The sequence below is a fragment of the Aotus nancymaae genome, unplaced genomic scaffold (genome assembly GCF_030222135.1).
Source record: "Aotus nancymaae isolate 86718 unplaced genomic scaffold, 86718_ANA_hifiasm-v0.15.2.pri h1tg000008l, whole genome shotgun sequence".
Taxonomy (NCBI): domain Eukaryota; kingdom Metazoa; phylum Chordata; class Mammalia; order Primates; family Aotidae; genus Aotus; species Aotus nancymaae.
In genome coordinates this window covers 25,557,250-25,579,076 of record NW_026988419.1, presented here as the reverse complement: position 1 = coordinate 25,579,076, position 21,827 = coordinate 25,557,250, and the positions used below count along the sequence as shown (strand labels likewise).

The 21,827-nt window shown below is 43.5% G+C and overlaps 1 protein-coding gene, 1 long non-coding RNA gene and 1 other non-coding gene across 3 annotated transcripts; 1 reads left to right on the top strand and 2 right to left on the bottom strand.

Annotated features, from left to right (window-relative positions):
- Positions 1-192: 192 nt before the first annotated feature.
- LOC135273647 (uncharacterized) lies at positions 193-17,951 on the bottom strand. The gene is made up of 3 exons (XR_010341418.1): positions 17,662-17,951; positions 14,005-14,093; positions 193-780 (listed from the first exon to the last, which is right to left on the bottom strand). It is a non-coding gene; the product is annotated as an uncharacterized LOC135273647 (long non-coding RNA).
- LOC135273699 (U6 spliceosomal RNA) lies at positions 449-552 on the bottom strand. The gene has a single exon (XR_010341515.1). It is a non-coding gene; the product is annotated as a U6 spliceosomal RNA (small nuclear RNA).
- LOC105717537 (Y-box-binding protein 2-like) lies at positions 14,586-16,191 on the top strand. The gene has a single exon (XM_064372823.1). It carries the CDS (start codon positions 14,695-14,697, stop codon positions 15,781-15,783), a length of 1,089 nt encoding a protein of 362 aa, XP_064228893.1. The 5' UTR covers positions 14,586-14,694; the 3' UTR covers positions 15,784-16,191.
- Positions 17,952-21,827: the final 3,876 nt, after the last annotated feature.

Here is a 21,827-nt window from a genome sequence, read left to right as displayed (position 1 = left end):
TGGCGGTTGCAGTGAGCCAAGATCATGCCACTACACACCAGGGTGACAGAGCAAAATCTGCATCAAACAAACAAACAAACAAACATACAAACAAATAGACAACAACAACAAAGCAAATTTATACTTTAAAAGGGTGAGTGCTGCTATGTGAATTTTCTCAATTTTTTTAAAAAAATCTAATTTTTAAAAAAAATTGAGAAAGATTTAATTATTATTTAATTATGATCCCTGAATGGAATTAAAGTAAATGATTAAAATTTTCTTAAAATGAAGGTAGGAGTCATTTTTTAACCAAAGATTATATTCCTTTTTTTTTCTTTTTTAACTTTTATTTTAGGTTCAGGAGCATATGTGCAGTTTTGTTATATAGGTAAACTTGTGTCATGAGAATTTGGTGTACAGAATATTTCATTATCCAGGTACTAAGCATAGTACCTGATAGGTATTTTAAAATATGAAATGCTTCATGAATCTGCATGTCATCCTTATGCAGGGGACATGCTAATCTCTGTCTCATCCCAATTTTAGTGTATGTACTGCTGAAACTAGCATCAAAAGTTATATTTTACAGTTATGTCAAATGAAAATTGCATCTGATCTATGAATATTACTCTGGAAAAATCCCTTGAGTTGTCTGGTGTATAGTAGTAGTCAGGATTAATACATTCTTTACCATCTCTTCGTAAGTCCAGTGCAGCCAGATTTTCCTCCAGTGTTGGAATCCATCACCGTTGCTGTGGATCAGCAACAAACGAAGTCATTGGTTTCCATTTCAGGCCTCTATTGTATGAAAAATACAGGTCGTGTGAACATAGTTGACTTATCAGAAATTAAAGACTTAGATTATGCAATTTCCCTGAATTATAATTTTTTTTTTTCTGAGACTGAGTCTTGCTCTGTTGCCCAGGCTGGAATGCAGTGGCACCATGTCAGCTCATTGCAACCTCCACCTCCTGGTTCAAGAGACTCTCCTGCCTGCCTCAGTCTCCCAAGGAGCTGGGACTACAGGCATGCACCACTACACCTGGCTAATTTTTTTTGTATTTTTAGAGAGACGGGGTTTCACCATGTTAATCAGGCTGGTCTCAAACTCCTGACCTCAAATGATCCACCCGCTTCAGCCTCCCAAAGTGCTGGGATTACCGGCGTGAGCCACTGCACCCGGCCTTGAATTCTTAAATTCTATTTACTTCATATGATTTTATCTAATCCCTTTCCTCACTTGTATTTATCTTATGATTAAGTTATCCTATCTAGTCCTAGTGAACCTTAACATTCTTTCTATATGTAATACATTCTCCTGAAAAAACATAGTCTTCTCCAAGTAGAATCTTAATATTTTTATTTTTTTAATCTTTTTTCTTTATTTTTAAACACAGTTGAGATCATTCTGTACATACAATTTAATAGTATCTTGCTTCACCTTTTTAAAAACCATACCTTTCATCAAGTGAAGATATTTAGCCATACAAATGGTTACACATTTTTATTGTTTTTAGTTTTCTGATACTGTAAATAATGTTGCAATGGGCACATATGAACATAAATCTTAGCCCTCTGTACTTTTCCATGTTTTAAAATGTTTGTTTGTTTGTTAGTGATGGGATCTCAGTCTGTCCCTCAGGCTGGAATACAATGGCGCAACTCACTGCAGCCTTGACATCCCTGGGCTAAAGCGATTCTCCCACCTCAGCCTCCCAAAGTCCCAAAGTGCTGGGACTACAGGCATGAGCCACATGCCAGCCTGACTGTACATTTGTTTTTTTTTTTTTTTTTGAGATGAAGTTTCATTCTCGTCACCCAGGCTGAAGTGCAATGGCTCCATCTCAGCTCACTGCAAGCTCTGCCTCCTGGGTTCAAGCAATTCTCCTGCCTCAGCCTCCAGAGTAGCTGGGATTACAGGCATGCACCACCACACCAGGCTGATTTTGTATTTTTCATAGAAATGGGGTTTCACCATGTTGGTCAGGCTAGTTTTGAACTCCCGACCTCAGGTGATCCTCCTGCCTTGGCCTCCCAAAGTGCTAGGATTACAGACCTGAGCCATCGTGTCCAGCCTATAGAATGGTTTTAATGTGAAGAAATGGTCTATGTTGGAAACCGATAGCTTTTTTTTTTTTGAGACAAAGTCTCTGTTGCCTAAGCTGCAGTGCAGCGGCACAATCGCGGCTCACTGCAACCTCCACTTCCTGGGTTCAGGTGATTCTCCTGCCTCAGCCTCCTGAGTAATTGGGACTACAGAATGTGCCACCATGCCCAGCTAATTTTTTTTGTATTTTTTAGTAGAGATGGGGTTTCACTATGTCGGCCAGGCTAGTCTTGAACTCCTGACCTTGTGATCCACCTGCCTATGACTCCCAAAGTGCTGGGATTACAGGCAAGAGCCACCACACCCGGCCTGATGGCTATTAGTCATTAAAAGGAAAATAAACTATGTTTTTGGTTTTGTTTTTTTTTTTTTGAGACAGAGTCTGGCTCTGTCACCCAAGCTGTAGTGCAGTGGTATGATCTCGGCTCACTGCAACCTCTGCCTTCCAGGTTCAACTGATTCTCTTGCCTCAGCCTCTGGAGTAACTGGAACTACAGGCATGTGCCACCACACCCGGCTAATTTTTGTATTTTTAGTAGAGACAGGGTTTCTCACATGGGACACAAGTATAAAAATATAAGAACAAAAAAAGGAGACAGGATTTCATCATGTTGGCCAGGCTTGTCTCAAACTCCTGACCTCAAGTAATTCACCCACCTCGGCCTCACAAAGTGATGAGATTATAGGCATGAGCCACTGTGCCCAGCCAATAAATGTTTTTTTGAGGATTGCCTTGGGATAGTGAGATTTTATTTATTTATTTTTTGTTTGTCTTTGTATTTTATTTTTATTTATTTATTTTTTTGGGGATAGTGAGATTTTAAGGGGTTCAAATGCTAAGGGAAGTTTGAGGGGTGTTCAGTGTTTTATGTTTTGATCTCTTCATCAGTTTTCAGCTTTCGTTTTTGTTGATGCCTCTCATCTCTGAACATTATGTATACTCAGGATTTTTTTTATGGGATTCTTAAATAAGAACCTATAAGTGCCAAACTCCAAAATTTTCCCCTTTTCTCACAACAGCAGTTGTCCTAGCCTCCCCCAATCCTTTTGATTTCTTTTTTAAAAAAGCCAAAAATCAAACAACAGTGTCAGGATTTAAAACCAGTTATAATCCATCTGCTAGGTATTAAAAGCACTGCTAGGAGGTACAGTACTACTAGGTACTAAGTCAATAATCCCACTCAGTTATTTTTTCTCCCAAGTTCATTTGCTCTCCTCTTTAGTCTAACCCAGACCATCCCTACCAACATTATATGCCAACCTTCCTTGACTCAAGTTTTCCTTTTACAGTCATAATCTTTCTTTAAAAAAAAAAAAAGAACTTATTTTAGAGATGGGGTCTTGCTATGTTGCCCTGGTCTCAAACTCCTGGCTTCAAAATAGGAAGATCTATTTCTCTTGTGGTCTCTTTGGAGGGCTCTGGACCACTGTTTCTGTGCATAGGCACAGGGGCCGAGCTAAGGAACAGTCATCCCTCTTTGCTGTCCATCATCTGTTGCCAACATGGTTATTTCCATCTTTGTGCCACAGGCTAATTGCTCACAGTGTTTTTCCTCTCGTGTGCCTGCTGCCTCCTAAGGCTACACATATGAGTGTGACCCTGGGCAGCTCTTTCTGTTCAGAGCTGAAGCAATATGAAGAGACTTCATGGCCTTTTAATTACCTAGTTAGATCTTTTGACTTATCTGTACAACTTTTGTAAAGTTACAAAACTTAAGTAGAGTTTTGGCCCACAATAAATAACCACATTAGAAATGCTAATCTAGGTAAGTAGCCCAGTTTCCTAAGTGCTTTCTAATTATGTTTTTAAATTTATGTCAAAGCAACTATGACCGTAAACTGAAGTGCCGTCGTTAGAGGGCACATGTCAAATGAATCACAAACTCATGTCAGCTGGTCAAGGAATAATATGCTCTTTTCAGTTTTTATAGTGCGAGGAAGCAATAAATGATAAGGACTACACTCAATAAAGCTGTTATCAGTCTGTGAGAAAAATCCCATATATTAGTAGTTATGTTTTAGCTCTACCAACCTAATAAATTCAGATGCTTTTGCATGTTAGATTACTTTCCCACCACAAGTGAGCTACAAATAATGTTTGTCTTTCCGAAGGCAAACATTTGTCACAGTCATTCCTACCATTCTTGCATGAATCACACTGGTTCATCTGCTGTGACTTAGAAGATTACGGCCAATGGTCAACACAAGCCAAAGTGATAAATGTGCAGTTAGCTCATGCGAAAGCCCATGTAGACCATTTCTGGAACAACGGGAGGAAGATTTATGGTGGCAAAGCAGTGGCATGTGTGAGAATTTCCATAGTGGTGGAGCTGAGACATGGAGGAATTGGAATGAGAGGTTAGACCCATCAAGTTGAGAGAGAACTGAGTCAAGCTCATGGTGGCAAGCCAGGTGCAGTGGCTCGCACCTGTAATTCCAGGATCTTGGGAAGCTGAGGCATGAGGATTTCTTGAAGCCAGGAGTTTGTGATTACCCTGGGTAACACAGAAAGACCCCATCTCTAAAAGTAATAGTTAAAAAAAAAGTTAAGGAAAAAAGTTATGGAGTCAAAAAAGGTTTCAGATTGATGCTAACCTAGATCCCCAGAGTCACCCAGTGGACATGCTGTGGGTTCTACGGCACATGAGGGTCCCTGGTCCTGGTTTCAGCACTGGGCAGCTCTGCTGTTAAATGAGTGGAGTTGTAATTTTATCTCGTTTCCTTAGAGGACTCTCTTAAAGTCAGTGAGGTGACAGGTGACAACAAGAGTTTATAAAAATCTTGATGGTGTCCTACACAGTGAAGAACATATTTCATGTTTTTTTAAAAAATACAATTATTGTTAGTAAGAATGGTAAAAATTCTTACCATGACTTTTTTTTTTGAGACAGATTCTCGCTCTGTCACCCAGGCTGGAGTGTAGTGGCAAGATCTTAGCTCACTGCAATCTCTGCCTCCTGGGTTCAAGCAATTCTCCTGCCTCAGTCTCTCTAGTAGCTGGGATTATAGGCATGCACCACCACACCAAGCTAATTTTTGTATTTTTAGTAGACATAGGTTTCGCCATGCTGGCCAAGCTGGTCTCGAACTCCTGACCTCAGGTGATCCATTCTCTTTGGCCTCTCAAAGTGCTAGAATTTCAGGCATGAGCCACTGCACCCGGCCCCATTACTCTCTTTGAGGTGTCATGTAATTGAAGAAAACTTATTTTAGTGATGTACATAAACATCAGAACCTATCAAACAACTGCTCCTGAGTTGTTCTTATTTGCATCCAGCCCCTTCTTAAATTTTTTCACCACCAGTAAGGACAAAACGGCTATAAATGCCAGAGATCTCAGTAGCAAGAGTGGCCCCTGGCATGGAGTAGAGGCACAAGGGATGTCCCGTCAAGGTAGGTTTGATTTTTTATAGGCTTGGGATAGGACACGGTGAACAAAGAAGTTCAGTTCATTTTCCTAAAATGGTAACTGGCCAATTACAGCACACACTTTACAAATTATATTTCATTTTGGTGAAAATGCACTTTGGAATTAGTCGTAAGACTCTTGAGAAAGAGGCAGAAAGTAAATCTATTTTTCTGCTTGTCATTATGAAGCATGGTGTTTACTTTTTAAGAATTAATTTCATAATGGTTTGGGATTGACAGTGTCTTCAGATGGCATTACCGGGGTCATGAATACAGTCCAGAGTAACCTCTTAGCTTTCTTGTCCACCTCAACATGAAAGATAACATTCTTAGGTAATGTCTACCCAATAAAGAATTCAAGAGCCAGGTGTGGTGGCTCAAGCCTATAATCCCAGCACTTTGGGAGGCAAAGGTGGGAGGATCACTTGAGCCTCAGAAGGGAAAGCTTACAGTAAGCCAAAATTGAGCCACCACACTGCAGCCTCGGTAACAGAGTGAGACTGTGTCTCAAAAAAAGAAAAGAAAAGAAAAAGAGGGGAGGGAAGGGGAGGGGAGGGGAGAAGGGGGAGGGGAAGGGAAGGGAGGAGAGGGGAGGGGAGGGAAGGGAAAGGAGGAAGAAAGAAAGGGACAAATAGAGATAGAGAAAGGGAAAGAGAGCGGAGAGCGAGAGAGAAAGGGGGAGAGAGAGAGAGAGAAAGGGGGAGAGCGAGAAAAAAAGGAAGGAAGGAGGGAGGAAGGAAGAAAGGCAGTCAGGCAGGCAGGCTGGGCTGGGTGGGTCACATCTGTAATCCCAGCACTTGGGGAGACTGAGGTGGGAGAATCGCTTGAGCTTAGGAGTTTGAGATCAGCCTAGGCAACACAGCAAGATTCTGTCTCTACAAAACTTTTAAAAACAAGGTGAGTGTGGTGGCGTGGGCCTATAGTCATAGCTACTTAGAAAGGCTGAGGCAGGAGGATCCCTCGAGCCCAGGAATTCAAGGCAGTAGGGAGCTATGATCAGGTGCAAGAAAGAGAGAGAGAAAGAGAAAGAAAGAAAGAAAGAGACAGAAAGAAATTAATTCAAGGAAATGAGGATCACGTTATCATACAGGAAGAGCCTTGAATTTATTTTAAAAGGTGAAAAATTGGAGAATTTAGATGTTCTAACTATTGTTAATTCTTGTGGCTCTCCTCAGATGGATAGCAGCACCCAGGTTGCTATCACACACAGGTGTGCTGCTGCCCGGAGACGCTTTTAGCTAGAAACCTTCTTGAGGACTTGAAATACAGCTGAGGTAACTCTTTCTTCTCCAAACTTACGAGAGTTCCACAGAACTCCTCCCACTCCAAATAATAAAATTCCTGTATCAAATGCAATAACATTTTAAAATATAGGCTGGTTGGGCTGGGCGTGGTGGCTCACACCTGTAATCCCAGCACTTTGGGAGGCCAAGGCAGATAGATCACGAGGTCAGGAGTTCAATACCTGCCAGGCCAACATGGTGAAACCCCACCTCTACCAAAAATACAAAAAATTAGCTGGGCATGGTGGCGGGTGCCTGTAATCCCAGTTACTTGGGAGGCTGAGGCAAGAGAATCTCTTGAACCCAGGAGGCAGAGGTTGCAGTGAGCCAAGATCAGGCCACTGCACTCCAGCCTGGCCATAGAGCGAGACTCCATCTCAAAATAAATCAATACAATACAACACAATACAGTACAGGCTGGTCTGTGTGCCCTGGTGTTTACAACTAAGATCATGAGTTACAGATTTCTTTGTTCCTTCTTCGCTCCCACTGCTTCACTTGACTGGCCTAATCCTTCCAACGGAAACACCTAGGCACCAGAACAACAGATAGAACTCAAAATTAGAGTATGACATGAAGTCGAAGAAGCCTGTAGGGGCACTGTACCCAGATACAAGTTCTAATGGCCATGGACTGGCATTTTATTTTTTTTTTTTTGAGAAAGAGTCTTGCTCTGTTGCCCAGGCTGGAGTGCAGTGGCCCGATCTCAGCTCACTGTAACCTCTGCCTCCCGGACTCGAGCGATTCTTGTGCCTCAACCTCCTGAGTAGCTAGGACTACAGGCACCCACCACCATGCCCAGCTAACTTCTTTGTATTTTTAGTAGAGACGGGGTTTCACCCAGTTGGTCAGGCTTGTCCTGAGCTTCTGACCTCAAGTGATCTGCCCACCTTGGCCTCCCAAAGTGCTGGGATTACAGGTGTGAGATACCAAGCCCAGCCTGGACTGGCATCTTAGTATCCATAAAATGATAAAAGCCAGGGCTGAGAGCACACTACTGAGGAGGGAGACTGGAAGCAAAGCTCTGCTTAAGAGCGGAAGCCCGAGAGGACTGATTTGAGAGACGGCTGATTTGAGAGAGAGCACTAGACACATCACACCCATGGCCTAAAGGAAGCCTGAGCCCTGGGTACTTTGTGGGTAAAAAGGAATCACCTTTGAGAAATTAAAACTCTATGCAAAAGTGTCCCACTGAAGTGGGATTAAAAATAGAAGAAAAAAAATAAAACTCTATGCAAAAGTGTAAGATCTGAATTTATACTGCCCACATGGTATGAAAATTCCAAACCCAGAATTTTTTTTTCTTGAGATGGCATCTTGCTCTTGTCGCCCAAGATGGAGTGCAATGGCGTGATCTTGGCTCACTGCAACTTCTGCCTCCCAGGTTCAAGCAATTCTCCTGCCTCAGCCTCTCAAGTAGCTGGGATTACAGGTGCCTGCCACCACGCCTGCCTAAGTTTTTGTATTTTTAGTAGAGACAAGTTTCATCATGTTGACTAGGCTGGTCTGGAACTCCTGACCTCAGGTGATCCACCTGCCTCGGCCTCCCAAAGTGCTGGGATTACAAGCGTGAGCCATCGCACCCGGCCCAACCCCAGAAATTTGTATAAGAGAGGCCGGTGAATAGGATGATATCCGAGAAAGCCCTGACAGAAGCAAACACAAAATCTCTCTTTAGAGACACTTTTATAATTCAAGGCACATGGAATGTCTAACAAACAATTGCATTTTGTTAAAAATGTGTTCACAATGAAAAATTACAGAGCATGTGAGGAGGCGATCTACCAGGGGAGTCAGGAACCAGTAAATGGGAGAATTAGCACTCCAAGAAACTGAGATAGTAAATGATAAGAAACAACAAGAGCAAAGAGACCATCAAATAAAAAACACAAAAAGGAAAAGATGAAAAGTAATATACTATTTAGTAAAAGAAAGAGATGTTAGAATATGACTTAAGTGTATGTATTCCTACAAACTCACTGATTCATAATGGATTCAAATTGAAACCAGAGAATTGAAAGTAAGCTTTAAAGTGTTTGGTTATACTTTAGAATAAATTACCTGCAAGATTTATGAATTATGTGACTCACTGGATTTTATTACCTCATTGGATAAATCTCATTGGATTATGTCACTCTCGTTGGATTATATTAAAAGCCATGTGACAGGTTTAGCTTAGATGATAAATGCATACATTTTTCATTGACAGGTTTAGCTTAGATTACAAATGCATACTTTTTTTATTGATTTTGAGTGGCTATACAAGTAAATTTTTTTCATAGGAATAGTTTTCTAATTTTGAACTTCTTTAAATTATCAAAATAGCACAACCTTTTTATTTGAGATAAATTCTAAAATATAGAAGAGACCCCCCAAAAAAAACTAATAAACCCAAAAAACAAAAAACCCAATAGTCTCACTTCCCAGAAACACTATTGATATTCTAGCACAGTCTCTTCTGGTTCTTTTTCTGTACAATGTTTTCTTATGAAGATGAACTTACACTGAAATACTTTTTAGTATACCCTTTATTTTATAAATTTAACATACATCATACGCATTTTCCCACGTCTTTAAAATCTGCTGTAAATATAGTTTAAATGGTTGTATAGTATTTCTTCATGGACACGCCATTTATTTAATAATTCTCATTATTGCATATTTAAATTGCTTCCATTTTGTCATTGTTGTAACTTTTCAATAAATAATTGTGCATTAATCTTTGTTTATGGGTTTAACTACGTCCTTAGGCTATAATCACAATTTTTTAAATCAAGGGACAAGCCTTGATCTTTACAATTCATGTTTTCAAACGCCTGTTATTTCAATTCAATAAAATTCACTGAGTATTCACTAAGTACCACGTACCTTTTCTCTAGACACTTATTATTTGTCTTTGTTTTGTTTTTCTGATTGTTAAAGTCATCACATAGAAAATTTGGAATATATATGTGTGTGTTTCAAAAGGGAAAAGGCAGTAAAAATGAAGCATCAGTGAATTCAGCTATTTTCTATGTTCAGTTTGTAGGATCTAAGCCAGAAAAAGAAAACTCCAAATCGAAGAACTTTTGCTGGGCATTTAACAATTTGGACCTTGCTTAGGCAAGAGACACTATGCAAGGAAAGTCACACACACACACACACACACACACAAATTTGCACCATGCTGACCATGGTGGCTCACACCTATAATCCCAGCACATTGAGAGGCCACGGCAGGCGTATCACTTGAGATCAGGAGTTTGAGACCAGCCTGGCAAACAGGATGAAATCCTGTCTCTACTAAAAATACAAAAATTAGCTAGCTGAGCGTGGTGGCACGTGCCTGTCTGGAGGCTGAGGCATGAGAATCGCTTGAACCAAGGAGGCAGAGGTTGCAGTAAGCTGAGATTGCACCATTGCACTCCAGCATGGGTAACAGAATGAGACTGACTCTGTCTCAGAAAAACAAATAAATTACAAAATTTTAAAAAGTAGGCCTGGCACAGTGACTCATTTCTGTAATCCCAGAACTTCGGGAGGCGGAGTTGGGTGGATCACCCGAGGTTGGGAGTTCAAGACCATCCTGGCCAACATAGTGAAACCTTGTCTCTACTAAAAATACAACAAATTAGCTGGGTGTGGTGGTGGGCACCTATAATCTCAGCTATTTGGGAGGCTGAGGCAGAAGAATTGCTTGAACCCAGCAGTCGGAGGTTGCGGTGAGCTAAGATCATGCCATTGCACTCCAGCCTGGGCAACAAGAACAAAACTCCATCTCAAAAAAAAAAAAAAAAAGTAGAAGTAATAATTTGCAAAGCAAGTTTGCTGGATGGGACAAAGGTGAGGGAGTGTTGGTTTATTTCACTTGATCTTTAGAATGTATCTGTTCCAAATCGGTAAGGTGAGTCAAATTACCACCTTCCCAGACTTGTTTCCTGTTATAATTCTACATTTGGTGGCAATTTTTGTAACAACATTCAAAAACTATGTTGGTTTACCAAAATGTCTAATAACCAAAACATACACATTTCAGAGCTGTGTTTACAAACTCCAACTCTTTGTTACTTACTTCAACTAAAAGAAACAACACTAACTCTGCTCATACAAACCAAATTTACTCACAGCAAATTTAAAACCTAAATTTAAAAACAATTAAGTTGAACTTATTTCAAATAGGTCAATTGATTTCTATTCTTAAACACAGAGGTAGGTAGACTATTTTATGTCTGTTCAGATTCTGCCATCGCAGAGAAAATGATTTAAAAGTCATAGTGCTGGCTGGGCGTGGCAGCTCATGCCTGTAATCCCAGCACTTTGGGAGGCCGAGGCCGAGATGGGTGGATCACCTGAGGTCAGGAGTTCGAGACCAGCCCAGCCAACATGGTGAAACCCCATCTCTACTAAAAATACAAAATTAGCCAGGCATGGTGGTGCATGCCTGTAATCCTAGCTACTCGGGAGGCCGAGGCAGGAATCACTTGAATCCGGGAGGCGGAGATTGCAGTGAGCCAAGATCGCGCCATTGCACTCCATCCTGGGCAACGAGAGCAAACTTCATCTCAAAACCAAAAATAATAAATAAATAAATAAATGTCATAATGCTAAAACCTAGAAATAAGGCAGAAGGTTATAAATAGAGCAGGGATGATAAATCAAAGGACAATAGTTCCTGTTATTAAATTCTCTGCTCCAGTGCTCAGTTCTCCTAGCATACAGCTCTGACCACAGGGCCACTGTTTATAGTTGTTTGTTCGCTGAATAATCCCAGGGGGCGCCATTCACAGCAAGGCCTGGAGGAGGACTCAAGCATTGCAATTCAGTGATGCAACAGGCTGAGATGACTTCAGAAAGAAGAAATGACAATAGTTTATTGTGTGAAGAGATAGATTTCTGAAGAAACAAAGAAAAGTGACAACTGTGTAGACAGTTCATAAAAATGAAACATCTTTTTTGCAGGGGAAGTGTCTTTTGCCTTGTGCACCAGGCTAGGCTGGCACCATCTCCAAATTTTTGAAAGTACACTGCAAAAAGCTGAGGCTGTGAGTGTCCGTCAAAAAGTAACTTGGGGAAATAGAAATCTACGAAATTTAAGAAAATAGAAATTACTGCAACTTAGTGTCTAAATAATCCCTTAAACAATGTTCAATGGTGAGGAAGAGGAAACACAAAATGAATAACAGGAAAAACTACAAGCTGGTCTTCACTTTGCAAGAATAGTTTCTCTTGTGCTTCCACTCCTCGGCTACCACTCAAGCCTTTTCACACCATTGGCCTAAATATATAACTAAAACAATGTTTCTAATTTGTTATTTAGAGACAAGGTTTTGTTATGTTGCTTAGGCTGGATTCTAACTCCTAACTCCTGGACTCCAGGGATCCTTCTGCCTCAGCCTCCTAAGCAGCTGGCCCTGTAGGTGTGGGCCACTGCTCCCAGGAAATAATTAAAAAATATGAGAAACCATGAGGATAGATCCTGACCCTGTGTCTTCCAGCCTGGGCAAGCCCAATAAAGAGTTGGGTCGGATTCGACCAGGACTGATGGATATCTTCCAAGGCTGCTTTGCTGAAGATGGCAGCTTCCCCTACTCATCTTTAATCTTTTTCTAGGGCCAGAACCCTGGAAGATTCCAAGAGACAAAGGAAGAGGATCATCCAGCTCTCCACTCCCGTGTCTGTGTCTAACGTGTGGCACACTGTGTTTGCGGGCATTTCTTCTGTTTCATGACCTGATTAATTAAATTCTCACTGTGTATATGCTTTTCCTTTGGAGTCACAGTGCATCTTTAGAAGCCATACCAACTTTTCCTGTTCAGTAAGGTGGGAACAGTAAGAGCCTGGGAATCAGGCAAAACCAGATTTTAAATCCTGGCTCTAAACTCTGGGCAAGTGACCCTTACCTTACTTTCTTCATCTGAGAAATGGGGAAAACCATGAGCTCCTTATGGAGAAATAATTTAACAGCTAAAGATCCTTTGAGACAGTGCTTGGCATGCGAAAGTCTCAAAGCAAATGTAATTAGTGTTGAATAGCCATTTAGAGAGGAGCCAGACTTGGAGCCAGACTGCCAGAGCTTGAGTATGTTGGCTCTGTCACTTACAGCTATGTGACCTTGGGTGGGTCACTTCGACTCTGTTTCCTTATTCCCTAAGATGAGAATAATGAGAGCACTGCTTTGTGGGGAGTTGTGAGGAATGAATGAGATAATACACAAACAGCACCAAGAACAGTGCCTGGCACATGGTAAATTCTCAATAAAAATCTTAGCTATTATGATCCCTAGGCTATGAAGGAAAAAATTATTTCCCCTGTCTCATAAGCTTGTTGGGAGGTTTGTATGAGACAACCTATAAAAGTACTTACGGCCAAGCTGGGTGGCTCACGCCTGTAATTCCAGAACCCTGGGAGATGAAGAGGGGGCAGATTGCTTGAATCCAGGAATTTGAGGCCAGCCTGGCCAACAAAGTGAGACCCTATCTCCACAAAAAATAAACATTAAAAAAAGTTTTAAAAGTGCTTAGCAGAGCTCTCAGCTCATATTAAGTCCTCAAAATTAGGTATTAACTTGTTGATTATTATTCTATGATTATTAGTTTTTCACTATATTGAAAAGTTCTGTAGTATAAGACAGGTTTCTCTATTTCTAACAATAATTATATTGTATTAGTAATTAATTAGATACTATCACTGGTTATAAAGTCAGCATTTTCACATATGGCTGATAAAAAAATGTGAATTGAAAAGAGCTATGCTAATATAATTAAAGAAAGCACAAAATTTATTAGCCTTTTTCCTTCTTTACTACTTTCTCTTTATAATATGTATTTTCTGAGTTTTCTGCATTTTGTCATAAGTTCGTTAAAGATACATTTATTTCCTTCAAAGTAAGTTGAGTCAGTCCCTTGGTATTCAGCTAAATTGAACTCCGGCATTTTGGAACAGTATCTGTTGACACAAATATATTTGGCATCACTGGGGAATTTAAAACTACATACAGACAGCGTCATGATCCTTCAAACTTAAGGTGACAGTACTATTACAGAGGACAAGTGTTCTAAAAAGCTTTATGTTGTCATGTCTATACTGATCATATGGGCATTCTAGTTTTTGGTTAGCAGTGGCAGTTAGAAAGGCTAAACTATAGTTTTGCAAACATTCTTCACAAGGTATATTAGGATTGCTCAAGAAAGTAAGCATGGGAATCTGGCAAGATACACAGCGAGACACGTGCAACCCTTCACTCACCTTCTCTCTGATCCTGAGGTTGACTGCATGGGGTGAAAACCAGTTCCCTTGCTCACTTCAGAGCAGAGGCACATCCCATTCTCACCAGCCTGGAAGATAAGAGCTCATGCTGGATATTTTGTTTGGGTTCTGCTTAGATATTTCTAGTCTGGGAAATTCCCTGATGGCTAAATTAAACAAAAAAATCTAAGAATTTGGAAACTGACAGGCCCAGAAAGAATATCTGTGGCTCTGAATCTTCCGCAAGAACGTTTTGTTTTTCTAAGTAAAGAAGTAATCTGAGGAGGCCCTCAGTGCTGAATGACCAGACTTTGTCACCTTGCCTTGGTTTCAGGTTTTCATAGGGCCTTTCAGAGGTCAAGAGAGGCATTGGTCACTTCCATGTTAAACAAAAACCAAAAAGAAGAAAAAGATATGCCAAAATAGGGTTACAAGATTTGTGGTATATTTTAAACATCAATATTTAACAAGTAAGCAATTCCAACACCCACATACACACATATGTTCAATTCAATATAATTATTCTATTCCCAGAGTGATTGGAGAGTTATTAGGGGATTTATTAAAATAGTGGTTTATGGGGTGTGCGGGCGAGGCTCGGGGCGCGAGGACCGAGCGGGGCGACGGGTTCGCGAGCCGCGGGGAGGGGCTGGGGCGGTGGCGGCAGGGACCGGTACTGGACCCGGCGGGATGAGCGAAGTGGAGGCGGCAGCGGTGGCGACAGCGGCCCCCGCGGCGACGGTGCCCGCGACGGCGGCAGGGGTGGTAGCGGTGGTGGTACCGGTGCCCTCGGGGGAGCCACAGAAAGCAGGCGGCGGGGCGGGCGGCGGCGGCGGCGGGGGCGGAGCCGCCTCGGGCCCCGCTGCTGGGACCCCCTCGGCGCCGGGCCCCCACACCCCTGGCAACCAGGCGACGGCGGCCTCGGGAACCCCCGCGCCCCCGGCCTGGAGTGAGGCGGACAAGCCGGTGCTGGCAATCCGAGTCCTGGGCACTGTCAAATGGTTCAACGTCTGGAATGGTTACGGATTCATCAACAGGAATGACACCAAGGAAGATGTCTTTGTTCACCAGACAGCTATTAAAAGAAACAACCCCAGGAAGTTTCTGCGCAGCGTTGGAGATGGGGAGACTGTGGAATTTGATGTCGTGGAAGGAGAGAAGGGTGCAGAAGCCGCGAATGTAACTGGGCCTGGGGGAGTGCCCGTGAAGGGCAGCCGTTATGCCCCCAACCGACGTAGGTTCCGCCGATTCATCCCCCGGCCTCACCCAGCTGCCCCACGACCCATGGTTGCAGAGGTTCCTTCGGCGGGGACAGAACCTGGCAGCGAAGGGGAGCGGGCTGAAGACTCGGGGCAGCGGCCCAGACGACGGCGCCCGCCACCCTTCTTCTACCGAAGGCGGTTCGTGCGAGGCCCTCGGCCCCTCAACCAGCAGCAGCCTATAGAGGGCACTGATGGGGTAGAACCCAAAGAGACAGCCCCATTGGAGGGGCACCAACACCAGGGAGATGAGCGTGTCCCCCCGCCCCGGTTCCGGCCCAGGTACCGAAGGCCTTTCCGCCCCAGACCACCCCAGCAGCCTACCACGGAAGGTGGGGATGGTGAGACCAAGCCCAGTCAAGGTTCCGCGGATGGTTCCCGACCTGAGCCTCAGCGCCCACGAAACCGCCCGTATTTCCAGCGGAGACGGCAGCAGCCTCCTGGCCCCCGGCAGCCCGCAGCCCCTGAGACCTCAGGCCCTATCAACAGTGGGGACCCCACCACTACCATCCTGGAGTGATTCCAACTCAAAGGACAACCAGAGCTGCCATCTGGTATCTGCCAGTTTTTCCAACTGACCTGTACCCTACCCAGTACCCCACTTCCCCCCTTCCCATGATTCATGGCATCAAAACACCAGCTTTTCACCCTTTCCTTGAGTCTCAGGAGGGCCAAAGCAACAGCCTTTTGCTTTTTTTTCTCTTCCCTCCCCTTATCAAGGGTCGAAGGAAGGGATCCATCTTTACTATTCAGAGATACCAACTCCCTCCCCTAACTCGGGCTGAGAAGGAACCAGCCAGCTCTTACCTCCTCCTGGTTTTCTTCCCCCCACCAGTTTATTTTTGTTTTTCCCGAGGCTCCCTACCTATGAAGCCATTTTATGATCTGTCATGTGCCACCTGAGTCTCCAGTAAAAACAAAAACAGGCAAAAAAAAAAAAAAATTAAATTAAAAAAATAAATAAAATACTGGTTTATGGTTCACACGAGTGGTGAGACAGTAATGAGACAGCTAAAGCTGCTCAGTAAGGAGACCGAGAGCTAAAGTTGGTTGATGCTGCCTTCTTTCTTCAAACCTGCCAGTGCTTCTCTGTGACTATGGGTGTGACCTGGTGGCCCTGAAGCCCTTGGTAGTAGTGAGGCCCGGGGCTAGTGGCCTCCCAATGTCCCCTTTTCAGTCTTCAGGGGGTTTGCTCTTGAAAATGTTCAGCTTATATAGATAGGCACCTCTGCCTATCTTTCCTTTCCATTTCCTTCCTTCCTTTCTCTCTTTCTTCTTCTTTTTTTTTTTTTTTTTTTTTTTTGATGGAGTCTCACTCTGTCACCCAGGCTGGAGTACAATGGCCTGGTCTTGGCTCACTGCAACCTCCACCTCCCAGGTTCAAGCAATTCTTCCACCTCAGCCTCCCAAGTAGCTGGGACTACAGATGTGTGCCACCACATCTGGCTAATTTTTGTATTTTTAGTAGAGACAGGGTTTCATGATGTTGGCCAGGCTGATCTCTCTTTTCTTTTCTTTTTTTTTTTTGAGACAGAGTCTCACTCTGTTGCCAGGCTGATCTCTCTTTTCTTTTCTTTTTTTTTTTTTTTTTTGAGACAGAGTCTCGCTCTGTTGCCAGGCTGGAGTGCAGTGGTATAATCTCGGCTCACTGTAACCTCCCACTCCCTGGTTCAGGGGATTCTCCTGCCTCAGCCTCCCAAGTAGCTGGGATTACAGGCATGAGCCACCACTCCCAGCTAATTTTTTTTTTTTTTTTTTTGTATTTTTAGTAGAAACGGGGTTTCACCATGTTGGCCAGGCTGGTCTCAATCTCCTGACCTCGATCCGCCCTCCTCGGCCTCCCAAAGTGCTGGGATTACAGGTGTGAGCCACCGTGCCTGGCCTTTTATCTTTTCTTTTTTAAGGCAGGATCTTACTCCATTGCCCAGGCTAGAGTGCAATGGCACGATCATCACTTACTGCAGCTTCGACCTCCAGGGCTCAAACGATCCTCCCACCTCAGCCTCTCCAAGTGCTGGCATTACAGGTGTGGGCCACTATGCCCAGCCCTACCTATCTTTTTAATGTCAACTTTCTTCTGTGGTCAAGTGAGCAGACGGGCCCAAGAACTGGGGCTCTTACTCACGGCATTCTTTGTTTTATATTATCTTTTTCTAATTCACATGCCCTGAGTTTGATCCCTTGTTTTTGTTGAATAACTGTCAAAAGCAGCCTAGAGTGGAAGGACAAGTCGATTGGCCTTGTGGTGAGCAGTTTAGGGGAGAATGTGGGGAGACTTTGACCAGAAGGAAGCAAAAACAAGTATGTACACCCTGTATTAGTCAGGGTTCTCTAAAGCGTCACAACTAATAGGATAAATGAATATATGAAGGGTAGTTTATTAGGAGAATTGACTCACATGATCACAAGGCGAAGTCCCATAATAGGCCATCTGCAAGCTGAGGAGCTGAGAGGTCAGTCCGAGTCCCAAAACCTCAGAAGTAGGGAAGCTGATGATAAAGCCTTCAGTCTGTGACGAAAAGCCTAAGAGCCCCTGGCAAATCACTGGTGTAAGTCCAAGAGTTCAAAAGCCGAAGGACTCGGAGTCTGATGTTGAAAGGCAAGAAGCATCTAGCATGGGAGAAAGATGGAAGCTGGAAGACTCAGCCAGTCTGCTCTTTCCATGCCTGCTTTTATGCTGGCAGCTGATTAGATGGTGTCCACCCAAACTGAGGGTGTGTCTGCCTCTCCCAGTCCGCTGACTCAAATGTTAATCTCCTTTGGCAGCACCCTCACAGACACACCTAGGAACAATACTCTGCATCCTTCAATCCAATCAAGTTGACACTCGATATTAACCATCACACATCCTTAAAGGTAGCTATAGATGCAGGCTCTTTCCATAAAAGTAGACCACTGAGTAGCATAAAAGGGATCTTGAGACTTATCTCAAAGTCTCCCAGGCTGGACACTGTGGCACACGCCTGTAGTCCCAGCACTCCGGTAGGCCGAGGTGGGCGGATCACCTGAGGTCGGGAGTTCGAGACTACCCTGACCAACATGGAGAAACCTCATTTCTACTAAAAATACAAAATTAGCCAGGCGTGGTGGCTCATGCCTGTAATCCCAGCTACTCGGAAGGCTGAGGCAGGAGAATCACTTGAACCTGGGAGGCGCAGGTTGTGGAGAGCCGAGATCACATTATTGCACTCCAGCCTGGGCAACAAGAGCGAAACTCCATCTTAAAAAAAAAAAAAAAAAAGTCTCCCAAGAGGATCCTGCCTGTCAAAGTTTGGTCCAACTCAGAGCTGTGTTATTTCCCACAAAGCCATTACTGCTGACTTGATGGCAGTTTCCAAACTGGGCAGTGCACCATGACTTTTCTCTAAAACCTGAGTGGCAAAGACAGTTCACTTCCCTGAAGTTTTGTTTGCAGATTTCAGAGGAGGGTTACATTTCTGCATTCCCTAAGGGGAAGCCCGGAATGTAAGATTAGGGGTCGGGGTCGGGAGAGTGAATAAGGGCTGGAATCCTGGCAGATGGCAGTTGCTACCAATGAGCCAGAAAGGCCTGAGGATGAGGAGTCTGGGTGTGCAACACAGGACAGGGAACAGATGTAGGGGGGAAAAGGCAGAGCAACCGGTTGGCCTTAAAGAGGAGGGAGAGAGGTCCCACTGAATGACCCTGCAGAGAGGACGCATGAAAAAATCAGGCTGGTTTAAGATGACGGATTATCCACTTTATCAGATTGAGGAGTAGGACGGCCAAGTGGAGTGGCAGGGGTACAAAGAAGGATTTGGACTTGGGGTCAGTGCCTTAGAAGTGCCTCATTCTGTCTCTTGCTCCAGACCTTCAAGCTGCGCTACTAAATAATATGAGGGTTACTTTAAAGTATATTCTGGGGGAAATGGGAAGCTATTGGAGAGCCACTGAAACTGACGTATTTATAGGGGCTCCTTCGCTTCTGCATGAAGCCCAGACTACATATATCAATATGCAACAAATTACTAATAGCAGATGGCATTTTTTTTTTTTGACACAGAGTCCTGCTCTGTCACCCAGGCTGGAGTGCAGTAGCACAATCTCAGCTCATTGCAACCTCTGCCTCCTGGGTTCAAGCAGTTCTTCTGCCTCAGCCTTCCAAGTAGCTGGGATTACAAGTACTCACTGCCATGCCCGGTTAATTTTTGTATTTTTAGTAGAGACCGGGTTTCATCACATTGGCCAGGCTGGTCTCGAACTCCTGACTTCAGGTGATCTGTCCACCTCGGCCTCCCAAAGTGCTGGGATGACAGGTGTGAACCACATTGCCTGGCTGGCTCTTTAGATTTTGATTTATTTTTCTCTAATTTATGTGTATTTTCTTTTTCTTTCTTTCTTTTTTTTTTTTTTTTTGAGACAGAGTTTTGCTCTTGTGGCCCAGGCTGGAGCACAATGGCATGATCTCAGCTCACCACAACCTTCACCTCCTGGGATCAAGTGTTTCTCCTGCCTCAGCCTCCTGAGTAGCTGGGATCATAGGCATATGCCACCACGCCTGGCTAATCTTTGTATTTTTAGTAGAGATGGGGTTTCTTCATGTTGACCAGGCTGGCCTCGAAATCCCGACCTCAGGTGATCCACCTGCCTTGGCCTTCCAAAGTGCTGGGCTTACAGGCATGATCCACCACGCCCGACCCATTTATGTGTGTCTTCTAATTTCTCTGTAGTGAATATAAATTCTGCAAGATGGAAAAACAATAGAAGTTATGAATGGTTAACAGAAGATATGTTGTCATGCTTTTAACTGGCTGTGCGGTTAAGAAAGAAAAAAGAGCCGGATGCGGTGGCTCACACCTGTAATCCTAGCACTTTGGGAGGTTGAGGCTGGTGGATCACCTGAGGTTGGAAGTTCGAGACCAGCCTGACCAACAGGAGAAACGCTGTCTCTACTAAAAATACAAACTTAGCCAGGTATGGTAGTTTGTGCCTGTAATCCCTGCTACTCGGGAGGCTGAGGCAGGAGAATCGCTTGAACCTGGGAGATGGAGGTTGTGGTGAGCTGAGATCACACTATTGCACTTCAGCCTGGGCAACAAGAGTGAAACTCCGTCTAAAAATAAAAATAAAAATAAAAGAAAGAAAAAAGATGCTGTTTTTCTTTTCAGTGGGGAATGGTGGGAAGCACAGCAAGTGAGTGATGTCTCAGAGCCCAGAAGCTGGGGACATAGCATGTGCAATCCATCCCATCTGGTTTCAGGTCCTCACTTGCCACTTTCTAGATCTGTCATCTCAGGCTTGTCTGTCACTCACACTGTCCTGGTTCTTCATCTGTAAAATGGGGTAATACTGTACTTACAGGAATAGAGCTACCTCTAGTCTCTGGCCCAGGATAGAATTTTATTCTTTTGATCTCAGCAATTTGGAAATATCGGGACACCAAGGATCAGAAACTAGTCCAAGGGTTTGGTTCTCCTTTTATTCCCCTTCAAGGGCAAGCCAGGCAATATCCAGATACTGCTCACATGGTTTCTGGGCACAGGACCTGAACTAGGGTGAGGTAGTAAAGTGTTTGCGACAGGCACCAAACCTAAGGGCACCAAAACCACTTGGTAATCATCATAAATAATATGTTAATGCAATATTTTAAAACATAAAATTATATGAAAACTATAATAAACAAGATAGCAGTAATTTCGATAAAGACACGGTTAAGTATTACTAATTTTTCCTTTGCCTCAGGCTCCGTTCTGGATGAGTTAAGCACTGCTTCCAGCCCACAGCCTGATGGGAGCAGACCATCAATTATCCAAATCATTATTAATGACTTCTTAATTATAATTAATTATCCAAATTGTCTTGAGCCTCAGAAGCTGCATTGCTCACTCTGTTTTGTTTTGCTTTCAGTCAAGGCCCTGTTAGGATATCAGCAGGGAATATTTATTTTTCAGACCCTGTTTATTCCTTTCTTCTGTATAGATACCTAATCACAATTGCTACCTAACTGTGGCTCTCGTACCTCACTGAGAACTCAGAGGGCAGGTTTCTCCCTATGCTTTTATAGAAACATAAAATGCCAGCAACACATGATTTCTACCCAAAAGAGCACTAAGCAGAGTTTACAGATGTTGCAGACTCCTCCCCAATACCAATGGGGACGGGCACCCAGACCTGGGCATACCTTGCTTCGAAAGCAGGCCATAGCAAACAGTCTGCTCATTCCATTCCACTTCCTGGGAGAAGGAAATTCTTATGTGATGTAGCTAGGCAGGTCTTTAGTCTTGGTGGAGGGTTTCCTGAGGGACTTTCATATTACCATATCTTGGGATTATTATTATTTTTTTTTTTGAAACAGAGTCTCACTTTGTTGCCCAGGCTGGAGTACAGTGGCCTGATCTCAGCCCACTGTAATCTCTGACTCCCTGGTTCAAGCAATTCTCCTGCCTCAGCCTCCTGAGTCACTGGGATTACAGGTGTGAGCCACCGCGCCCGTCCCTATCCTGCAATTTTTATGGGTATTAGTTTATGCATGTAAAGCAATACCCAGCACACATTCATATGATAATTGCTATTTAAAAGTAGCAGTGATAGGCAGGCCCAGTGCCG

Excerpts from the sequence above, each read along its gene's own strand:
- LOC105717537 (XM_064372823.1), top strand. The coding sequence starts at position 14,695 with ATGAGCGAAGTGGAGGCGGCAGCGGTGGCGACAGCGGCCCCCGCGGCG.